Source organism: Mobula hypostoma, chromosome 10, assembly GCF_963921235.1.
Source record: "Mobula hypostoma chromosome 10, sMobHyp1.1, whole genome shotgun sequence".
Classification (NCBI taxonomy): Eukaryota; Metazoa; Chordata; class Chondrichthyes; order Myliobatiformes; family Myliobatidae; genus Mobula; species Mobula hypostoma.
Genome location: NC_086106.1, coordinates 89,553,411 through 89,565,410, shown reverse-complemented (window position 1 = coordinate 89,565,410; position 12,000 = coordinate 89,553,411). Strand labels below are relative to the sequence as shown.

Below are 12,000 nucleotides of genomic sequence, written 5' to 3'. Positions count from 1 at the left end.
GGAAAAGAAAATGTCAGTTAAAGTATCAAAGGCTGCTGCCTTGGACAATAGTATTTCACCAATATTTGAAGGTATGTGTTTAATATTAAACAATACATTCTCACCTATTTTTCGAAACCAATTGGCTTCACTACTTTTCAGCTCAACACTCAGCTTCCCTTCCGCTAACTGAATAATCAGTTTCTTATGAGCTACAATAAAAATGAAATCAAGTGTCAAAAAGTTAAAAAGAGTAGAGCATTATTTAAGTTATTTTCAATGTTTCAAATTGAGCTTTGCAGTGTACGTTTTTATGTGAGACTGTGAAAAACACAGATGATTTTCCATGTCTCGGGAAACACCAATTGGCGAAACTAGCCAACGCGTGATGAAATACGCCTTCATGTTCCAACAGTGACTTTGAATGATTGTGAAAAAGGGTTCTTGAGGATTAAGACATCACATTTGCCACCAAACTCAAGGTCTACGAGGCAACATCAATCCCTGCCCAGTGCTATGTTTCAGAAATCTTGACCACCAAGAACAAGTGCCTCAGGGCACTAGAAAACAGCATCAACATTATCCTTACAAAATCATGAAACAACAAGCAAACTGATGTCAGCCTCCTCTCCCAGATCAATCTTTCCCAGCACTGAGGTCTTATTTGCACCCAGTCAGCTATGCAAGGCCAGGCTTTGTTGTTTACCTGTCTGGCACCCAACTTCTGAAAGAGATATCCTTTTTCAAACTCCATCATGGGAATAAATTATCAGGTGAACCAGAGGAAAGTTTCAAGGCTATGCTCAAAGCCTTCATAAAGGAATGTAATATTCTCAGTGACTCCTCGGATCTCTGGCCCACACGGTCAAAGTAGAGAAACAGCACTCAGGATGATACTGGGAACACCAAGGTCATACTTTGGGACTACACATAGCCTTGCACAAGCAACTCAAGTAACTGACTATCAGCTACCACTTGTTCTAATTGTGGGAGAGTCCCACATTAGCTTTTCAGCCAGTTCAAAAATCACAATTGGAATTGGAAACAAGAGAAAATCTACAGATGCTGGAAATCAAAGCAACACACCCAAAATGCTGGAGAAACTCAGCAGGCCAGGCAGCATTTATGAAAAAAAGTACAATCAATGTTTTGGGATGAGACCCTTCGGCAGGAGTGATCGGAATGGGAGAGGAAGCAGACATCAGTTTGCTTGTTGTTTCATGATTTTGTAAGGATAATGTTGTTTTCTAGTGCTCTATTAATTGGAATTGGAATTGGTTTATTATCGTCACATGTACAAAGGAACAGTGAAAAGCTTGTTCTTCTACTGAAGTCACTCTTAATCCCAAGGGACTGCCAAGGAAGTTAAATAGTAAAGAGCCATTTCAAGTTTTAATTATTATTTCCCTAATGGATTCCAAGTGTTTTTGTATTTCAAGGACAGTTCTATAAGCTGATCTGTTTCGCAGCAGGGATCCAATGCTGTCTGAACTGTTCTCAGTGTCCAGGAAGCTGTGCCTTGTTGGGTGAGCACCTAAGTGCTCAATAATTGTCCAGCAATTTTCAGATAACCTTGGATATCAAGATTAGGATATCAAGACGTGCGATGCAAACCATCATAGGAAACCATCATTTGTTGAGCACATCTACAAACAGCAGAGCCGCAAGAAAATATCAACATCAAAGACCCCCATCATCCAAGCCATGCTCCCTTCTCACTGCCTCCATTGAAGGGGAGGTACAGGAGCTATACCACCTACACCACCAGGTTCAGGAACAGTTATCACCCTTCAACCATCAGGTTCTTGAACCAGCATGGATAATTTCACTCACCTCAACTCTGAACTATTTCCACTATCTATGGTCTCGCTTTCCAGCACTCTACAACTCATATTTTAAGCTTTTTTTTGTATTTGCGGTTTGTCTTCTTTTGCACATTGTATATAGTTTTTCATTATTTATATTGTATTTCTTCGTTCAACTATGAATGCCTGCAATAAAATGAAACTCAAGGTAGCATGTAGTAGCAGATACAGTGATGCTAGGAAGTTTGCGAACCCTGTAGAATTTTTTCTATTTCTGCATAAATATGACCTAATATGTGATCAGATTTTCACACAAGTCCTAAAACTAGATAAAGAGAACCCATTAAATAAATAACACGAAAAACATTATACTTGCTTATTTATTTATTGAGAAAATGATCCAACATTACATGTATTTGTTGGAAAAAGTATGTGAACTTTTGCTTTCAGTAACTGGTGTGATCCCCTTGTACAGCAATAACTTCAACTAAATGTTTCCAGTCCTGCATATTGGCTTGGAGGAATTTGCATTATCCAACTCCCATTAAGTTTCAGGTGACAGACTGCTACCCTCATATTGTCCCGTAAAGTGTCTTGATACAATTTTGAATTCATTGTTCCCTCAACAATTACAAGCTGTCCAGGCTCTGAGGCTATAAAGCAGCCCCAAACCATGTTGCTCCTTCCACTATGCTTCACAGTTGGAATGAGGTTTTGATGTTGGTGCGCGGTGTCTTTTTCCCTCCAAACATAGCAATGTGCATTTCTGCCAAGAAGTTCAAATTTTCTTTCATCTGTCCACAGAACATTTTCCCAGAAGTGTTGTAGAACACCCAGGTGGTGTTTTGCAGAACTTGAGAGACATGCAGCAGTGGATGTTGGAGAGCAGTGGTTTCCTCTGTGGTGTCCTTCCACAAACACCATTCTTGTTCAGTGCTTTTCTTACAGCGGACACATGAACAAAGATTTTAGCAAGTTCTAGAGATTTCTGCATGTCTTTTGCTGTTAATTTTGGGTTCTTTTTCACCTCCTTCAGCATTGTACGTTGTATTCTTGGTGTGATCTTTGCAGGATGCCCACTTCTAGGGAGAGTATCCTCCATTTGTAGACAGTTTCTCTTACTGTGGATTGATGAACTTAGTTCTTTGGAACTGCTTTTGTAGCCTTTTCCAGCTTCAAGCGTCCCAACAATTCTTCTTCTAAGGTCCTCTGAAAGTTGTTTTGATCAAGGCATGGTACAGATGCCTTGATCAAATAGATCTTTCTTGAGAAGAGCGGGCTCTGTCAGTAACCTGACTTTGTGTGTCTTTTTTTTATAGGGCAGTATACCTCTATAACCCATACCCACAATCTCATCTCACTGATTGGAACACCTGACTCCAAATAGCTTTTGTAGAAGTCATTACCCCAGCGGTTCAAATACTTTTTTCAACAAATACATGTAATATTGGAACACTTTTCTCAATAAATAAATGAAGTATAATGTTTTTGTGTTATTTATATAATTGGGCTCTCCTTATCTAGTTTTAGGTCTTGCCTGAAGATTTGATCACATTTTAGGTCATATTTATGCAGAAATAGAGAACATTTTACAGGGTTCACAAACTTTATAGCACCACTGTATGTACGTTGTTTTTAAAAAATTACTTTGAAATTTCAACAAATGCTTATTTCTGAAAGTGCAGTCAGAAACATGAAACTACCCTCTTGATAATTACTCTTAAGAGAAAAACAGGTACAAGATGAACATGTGAAATTGAAATAAAATACTATTCAGTGCAAACAGAAGATGAAAAAGCAAGTAATAACGGTTACAAGAATTTAAACATGCTTCCAGAGTCAATCCAATCAGCATAAGCCCAACTCAAGAATGTGTGCATAGCCCACTGCTCTACTGACCATGTGGCTGGCACAGCTCAAAGGCCATCTATAAATTTGCCAATTACACCACTGTTGCTGGCAGAATCTCAGATGGTGACAAGGAGCGAGATAGAATGGCTAGTTGAATGGTGTCATAACAATAACCTTGCATTCAATGTCAGCAAGACCAAGGAATTAATTGTGGACTTCAGGAAGGGGAAGTGGGGAGAGCAAAGACCAATACTCATTGAAGGTTCATTAGAGGAAAAGGTGAGCAGCTTCAAGGCCCTGTTATCAATATCTCAGAAGATCTAGCCTGGGTCCAATACATTGATGTGATCACAAAGAAAGCACACCAACAGTTATATTTCATTCAGAATTTGAAGGCATTTTGGATATCACCAAAGGCTCTACCTTCCACATTTGTACCGTGGAGAGCATTCTGACTGGCTGCATCACTGCCTGGTACGGAGGCTTCAATGCACAAGTTTGAAAGAGATTACAGAAGGTTGCAGGCTCAGCTAGCTTTATCATAGACACCAGTCTTCCCACCTTCAAAGACATCTTTTAAAGAGGGGCCATCCCTCTTTACATCAGTGGCACAGCAGTGGAAACTGCAAGCAGTTTCAAACTCCTGGGAGTGCACATCTCGCATAACCTTTTATGGTCCAAGAACACATCCTAAACAATCAAGAAAGCTCACCAATTCTCTACTTTCTGTGGAGGCTGAAGAGAGCTTGGCTATGCACACCTATACTCACATCATTCTACAGATGCGCAGTAGAGAACATCCTAACATGCTGCATCACTGCATGGTACGAAAACTTCATTGCAGTGGACAAGAAGGCTCTACAACGGGTAGTCAGAGCTACCCAACACATCACCGGCAGCAACCTACCCACCATCAAGGATATATACAGTATATGGAAAGGTTCCAAGGGCTAGAAACATCGTGAAGGATCCCACCCATCCTGATATTGGACTACTTGTTCAACTTCCATCAGGGAGGAGGCTAAGTAGCATCCATGCCAGGACTACCAGACTCAGAGACAGTTTCTTTCCCCTAAGTTAGGCTAATCAAAACCTCCACCCACTCACCCACTCTTCCACTATTTTATCATTTCCTATCAGAGTCACCTTATATACAGACACTTCTGTACCTGGAGTCACTTTATCGACATACAGTCAACCTATGTATTTACACTATCTTATGTATTTCTATTAATTGCAATGTTTAAAATTATTGTATTATATTATTGTGTATTTTTTGTGCTGCGTCGTATCTGGAGTAACAATTATTTCATTTTCCTTTATACATGCCTACTGGAAATGACATTAAACATTCCTGAATCAAACAGTCTTGAGACTCAATACAACAGCATCCATCCATCAGTGACTACCCTCACCAACTGGGATGTACCCTCTTCTCATTATTACCATCAGGGAGCGATGTTGGAACATGAAGGTCGCACTTTTGAAATGGCTTGTATCCCTCTGCCTTCAGATTTATGAACAGTCCATGAACAGAACCTTGTCATTCACCTTTCACACTATTTATTTATTTATTGCAACTTATAGTAATTATGTAATATCTTGCACTGTACTGCTGCCACAAAACATGTCAATGATAATAAATCTGATCGGATATCGAAAGCTAAATTTTCCCTTAAATGCTACCACCTTTTATAAGCACTTCAAAGGGCACTGACCTCATTCAAGTCTCATTCAAAATACAACTTTTAATATAATGTAGAACTCTCTTAGTATTTCGTATTATTTGCTTGAGGCTTAATCCACAACTTTCAGAGGAAAATGTACTACCAATTTAGTCAAGGCTGGAACCTTGGACCATAATACCATGACACAGCAGCAGAATTAGGTAATTCAGCCCATTGTGTATGCTCTGCCATTCCATCATTGCTGATTTATTATCCCTCTCAACCCCATTCTCTTGCCTTCTTCCTGTAATGCCTGGGCTAATCAAAAACCTGTCAACCTCTGCCTTAAATATACCCAATGCTTGTGATTTCACTTTGTTCTTTGAGTCTTGGAATTGGGATTCCCTTTGATGAGTTTTTTTTTCCTAAGTTCTCTCTATGATTCTAGGTTCTCATGCTTTTCTTGGGTTTGGTAAAGTTTTATATCTTGTTTACAAAACCTTCTGCTATTCCCATTGTTCCCTCCATTGGAATGTTCTGCAGATTAATAGTCCGGTCCAAGTCTGACCTATTTCATTCATCTTAATCCTGTTGCAGCTGGACTACTGGCTGCCACAGTATTTCCTCCATTTTCCATTCTACCAATTGTGAAGTATTGTAATTATTAGTACTGAGACAGTCAGTATAAAGGAGTGTGGAATTAGTTGCTCCTGATAATTCATGCCAACACCACATTTCCTATGTGGGTTTTGTGACCATAAGACTATAAGACAAAGGAGGAGAATTCCACCAATCAGCCCATTGAACCTGTTCTGCCAGTCCATCATGGCTGATGTATTGTCCCTATCAAACCCATTTTTCAGCCTTCTCCCCATTACCTTTGAGGATCTAACTAATTAGGAACCTATCAACCTCCTTTTTAAATATATCCAATGACTTGACCTCCATAGCCATCTGTGGCAAGGAATTCCATAGATTCAATACACTCTGCCTAAAGAATTTCCTCCTCATCTCTGTTCTAAGTGGACTTCCCTCTATTCTGAGGCTGTGGTCTCTGGTCCTGGACTCCACCACTACAGGAAACAGCCTCTCCACATCCACTGTATCTAGGCCTTTCAATATTTGATAGGTTTCAATGAGATCCTCCCTCATTCTTCTAAACCCCAGCAAGTACAGGCCCAGAACCATCAAACATGCCTCATAGATTAACCCTTTTATTCCCAGAATCATTCTCATCAACCTCCTCTAGACCTTCTCCAATGGCAGCACATCTTTTCTCAGATATGGAGCCCAAACCTACTCCCAATATTCCTATTGTGGTTTGCCAATTTTCCCTCTAATTTGCTTTACAGCGGCGCAGACCAACTATTGCTCTGAGCATAACATTTTTACACGGCCTGAAAACTGCATGCACCTTTAATGTTTTTCTTGTAATATGCACACTATGAATATTTAGAATGAAAATTGAAAGTCACATACTTTTGATTTTATTTACTAATTGAGAGGTGTAATGAAATACAGTACAGCAAAGAAAATCTTTCACATTTCATAAACGTTTTTGTCAGTATTTAGAAAATAGAAAATAGAATAGAAAAATTTAGAAAATAGTCTATGCCGTTAGTCCTTCTACCAAAGTACATGACCATACACTTCTCTAATCTATATGCCATTTCTTTGTCCATTCTCTCAATCTGTCCAAATCCTTCTGCAGACTCCCTGTTTTCTCAACACTACCTGCTCCTCCACCTACCTTTGTATCATCTGCAAACTTGTCCACAAAGCCATCAATTTTGTTATCCAAATCATCGACAGATAACATGAAAAGAAGTGGTCCCAACACTGATCACTCTAGCACACCACTAGTCATTGGCAGCCAACCAGAAAAGGCCCCCTTTATTTCCACTCTTTGCCTCCTGCCAGTAAGCCAATCTTCTATCCATGCTAATATCTTTCCTGTCATACCATGGGATCTTACCTTGTTAAGCAGCCTCATGTGTGGCACCTTGTTAAATGTCTTTCGAAAATCCAAGCAAGTAAAATCCACTAACTTTCCTTTGTCTATCCTGGAATTCAAAGAATTCCAACAGATTTGTCAGGTAATTGGGCACGTGGCCAATTGGTGAAGGCGTTCGTCTAGTGATCTGAAAGTCGCTAGTTCGAGCCTCAGCTGTGGCAGCGTGTTTGTGTCCTTGAGCAAGGCACTTAACCACGCATTGCTCTAGTGTCTGTGCGAGGAGTGGCACCCCACACAGACTTCCAATCTGCACCTAGTAAGGCATGAAAATGCCCGACGCAGGCCTTTCATGGTCTGAGTCGACGTTCCCTCCCTCCCTCCCCTGTCAGGCAAGATTTACCCTTAAGGAAACCATACTGACTTTGGCCTATTTGATCACGTGTCTCCAAGTACTCAAAAACCTCACCCATAATAATAGACTCCAAAATTTTCCCAACCACGGTAGTCAGGCTCACTGGCCTATAATTTCCTTTCTTCTGCCTCTCTCCCTTCTTAGGCAGTGGAGTGACATTTGCAATTTTCCAATTCTCCTGAACTATTCCAGAATCTAGTTATTTTTGAAAGATGCCTCCACAATCTCTTCAGCTACCTCTTTCAGAACCCCGGGGTGCAGTCCATCTGGTCCAGGTGGCTTATCAACCTTCAGACCTTTCAGCTTCCCAAACACATTCTCCTTAGTAACAGCAACTACACTCACTTCTACCCCTTGACATCTTGAATTTCTGGCATACTGCTAATGTCTTCCACAGTGAATAACACAAAATATTTATTAAGTTCGTCTGTCCTTTCTTTGTCCCCCATTACTACCTCTTCAGCGTTATTTTCCTAGTATCAGATATCCCCTCTCATCTCTTTTACTCTTTATATATCCGGGAAAAAAAACACTTCTGGTATTCTCTTTTATATTATTGCCTAGCTTACTTTCATATTTCATTTATTTCTCTCCTTATGGCTTTTTAGCTGCCTTGTTGTTGTTTTTGAAAAGCTTCCCAATCCTCTACCTGACCACTAATTTTTGTTATATGTCTCTCTTTTGCTTTTATGCTATCTTTGACTTCCCTCATAGTTGCATCATAACCCCTTTAAAATACTTCTTCACCTTTGGGATGGATCTATCCTGCTTTCAGCAACTGCAGCCACTGATGTTCTGCCGTCATCCCTGCCAACTCCTCTCTCATACTTCTGTAATTCCCTTCACTCCACTGTAATAATGATATATTGAGTTTAGCCTTTCTCTCTCTCTCTCAAACTGCAGGATAAATTCTATCACATTATGTTCAATGCATCCTAAGGGTTTCTTTACCTTAAGTTGTCTAATCAAATTTAGTTCATTACACAACATCCAATTGAGAATTGCCTATCCCCTAGTGGGCTCAGTGACAAGCTGCTCTAAAAGGAAACTTGTTGGCATTCTACAAATTCCCTCTCTTAGGATCCAACACCAACCTGATTTTCCCCGATCAAACTACATATTGAAATCCCCCATGATGATAACACCGCTTTTTTAAATGACTTTTCTATCTCCTGCTGAAATTTGTATCCTACATCCTGGCTACTGTTCGGAGGCTGATACATAACTCCCATTGGGACCTTTTAATCTTGCAGTTTTTAAACTCAACTCACAAGGATTCTAGATATTCTGATCCTATGTCACCTCTTTCTAAGGATTTGATTTCATTTTTTACCAACAGGCTCTTACCAACCCCACCCCCTGTGTTTACCTGCCTATGCTTTTGATATAATGTGTGTCCTTGGATGCTAAGCTTCCAACTGTGATCTTCTGTCAGCCACAATGTCAATCCTGCCAATCTCTAAACGTGCTAGAAGATGACTTACCTGATTCTGTACAATGCATGTGTTCAAATATAACATCTTCAGTCATGTATTCATCATCCTTTTCAATTTTGCCCCCATGTTACACTTCAGCTCCTCCAAATGACTGCAATTTTGCCCTATCAACTGCTCGTCGTTCCTCACAGACACATTACACACTGCATCTACTTGCATACCAACTGCCACATCCTCAGCCCTATCCCTCCAGTTTCCATCCTCTTCCCAAATCAGTTTAAACCCTCCCCAACAACTCTAGTAAACTTTCTTGTAAGGATATTGGACCCCTCGTGTTTGGGTGTAACACACTCTTTTTGTACAGGTAATACCTTCCCCTGAAGAGTGCCCAATGATCCTGAATTCTGAAACCCTATCCTCAGTCACACATTCAGCGGCCACATCAGGCTATTCTTACTCTCACTGGCAAAGGAGTTCAAAACATCATGTAAAATGTACAGTCTATAAAGTTATAGTGAAAGATGCCAATAAAAGCATGCTTACTGTAATGGACCATTTAAATTTGATAATTATACTGTCCAATGTTAAGTATTGAACAGCTAAGTGCCTTGATTAAAAGGAGATGTGTTTTTGTTATAAGGTGTTGTGTTCATCCACTAATACTGCATTTAATAATTTAACTTAAATGGCTGAAAAATTACAATGTATATGTAATAACCTTTGAACATAAAATAATATAACTGTACCCACCTAGCTTTAAATATGTTAACAGGGAGTCCAGTCGTTCATATCTGCCAAAATAAATATTTATGGTTAGGTACCATAAATGCAAGATTAAAGAGTTAGAATCTACCTATATATGTTTTAGCTCCAAAATATAACCAGGTCTGGATTCTATAGAGTTTAGAAGAATGAGAAATTTTATTGAAGCTTCCAAAATTACTATACAGCTTGAAAAGAAAGATGCTTTCCTGGCTGAAGAGTCAGGAACCAGTAATCACAGTCTCAGTATAAAGAGTAAGCCAGTAAGGATTGAGATAAGGAAAATGTTTTTCACTTCGAGAGAGCTGAACCTTTAGACTTCTCAATCTACGGTGGTTCAGTCATTGAGTTCACTCAAAACAGAGATTGATAAATTTCTGGATTTAAAGAGAGTCATGATTTATAGGTATAGTGTAGGAAAGACTAATTAGATATTCAGAACTGTGATAAATGTCAAAGGAAACTCAAGGGGCAAAATGTCCTACTCCTGCTCCCAATTCTTATATTTTTATTGTGTAATTTTAGCACATTCTTGCCTCCATCAGTAAAGTTCAGTTTTGTGGAGTAGAAAAATCACAAACTGTAACCCAGTAGTGACCTCTTTATCATTAAATTCTTATACAAAATTGAATAATTACATATTCATGTAGTTCTTAACCTGCTTTCAGTCTTCCTCCAAGCTTCCAGATTAATAGGGTTGCAAGCACTGCTTCAAACACTCAAATATCACTCCCATTTCACCCTATTTCTAATGCTCCAATCCTAAGATCTCCCTTCACTACATTCCTATCTCAGAGTCTGTCTTCTAATCATTCGAGATGCTGAAATACTTTGTTACATTTCTAGATCTTCCTTCAAAGAATCATGGAGCCCTTCTCACTACCACTGCAGGATATTCAGATCAAAAGCCTCAATTATTCACCTTTATAAAATTTATCACTGAGCAACAATGTTGCAAAGTTCCCTGATGAAGTACGTAAGTCGGTGATCTCAAGTAAATGTACTTGGCAAAGCAGCCCTGCTTCTTATAAAGTATCATCTGTATAATTTAAATTCAATTAATGATCTACAAGTTGGAAAAAATGATTCTTAATAAGGAACACCACAAAAACTACTGTATTCTCACAAAAGACCATCTGATTCTCCCATATCCTTCAGGGGAAGACATTTGCCATTTTTATATAGTGAAGCCCAATGAAGTTGACTCTTAAATATCCACTGAAATGCTAAGCAACCTACCGGGCCGTACCACAGCCATTGGATTGAAATGGAGGAAAAAAACCAAATAGACCACCTGATCAATAGGCACCAAATACGGCCATGGCAAATTTGCTCTTCACAAACATCTGGGGACTTGTATCTAAGTTGGAGGAAGAATCCTGTAGATTGGTCAAGCAACACCATTACATAACTTGTAAGGATTTTTAAGAATGAGTATGATTATGTACCAGACTCTCCAATTACAATTTCCAGGTACACAATGTATAATCAACAGCCACCAGAGGAGGTTGCACAGTTGTTTACAGCTGCATTCCACCAGGACCACTCTGCTCCATACCTCAACACAAACTCCAAACAAAGATGGATGAAGGAGCTGAATTCCAGAGGTAACATGAAGGAGCCTGCAATTGAAATCACGGTAACATTTGACTGAATGTGGTATAAAGAGAGCTTGGGAAAATTGAAATCATTCAGCATCACTTTGATGGTTGAAGCCGTATCTTTTTCAGAAAGGAAACTGATTGTGGTCATATAAAATCAATCATCCCAGATTTAGTCATCCCTCCAGCAGCTCCTTGAGGTGAAGACCTTTGGGCAACCATTCTGAGCTGCTTCACGGATGACCTTTCTTCCATTATAAAGTAACAACTACAGATATTTGCTGATGATCACGTAATGTTTAACTCCACTTGCAACTCAGCAAATTAAACAATCTATACCAGCATGCAGCACGGCCTGGCCAATATTACATTCAATAAAGGTGACAGTGTACTCAACATCACCCTTGACTGGAAACTCAACGATAAAGTTCTTAGATAAGAGGCACACCGAAACCTCTCCACCATCTAAAATGCACAAATCAAGAATGTGAGGGAATACCAGCAACTTTAATGTGTGTTGTTTGAATTTCCAG

The 12,000-nt window shown here is 39.4% G+C and overlaps 1 protein-coding gene across 1 annotated transcript in view; it reads right to left on the bottom strand.

Annotated features, from left to right (window-relative positions):
* The window catches only part of tex11 (testis expressed 11), a 163,264-nt gene that overhangs the window by 30,190 nt on the left and 121,074 nt on the right, over nucleotides 1-12,000 (bottom strand). The window contains exons 20-21 of the mRNA XM_063059816.1: nucleotides 11,807-11,932; nucleotides 105-191 (exon numbers count right to left, since the gene is read on the bottom strand). Coding sequence (XP_062915886.1) covers nucleotides 105-191; nucleotides 11,807-11,932 — 213 coding nt within the window. The remainder of the gene's footprint in view (nucleotides 1-104; nucleotides 192-11,806; nucleotides 11,933-12,000) is intronic.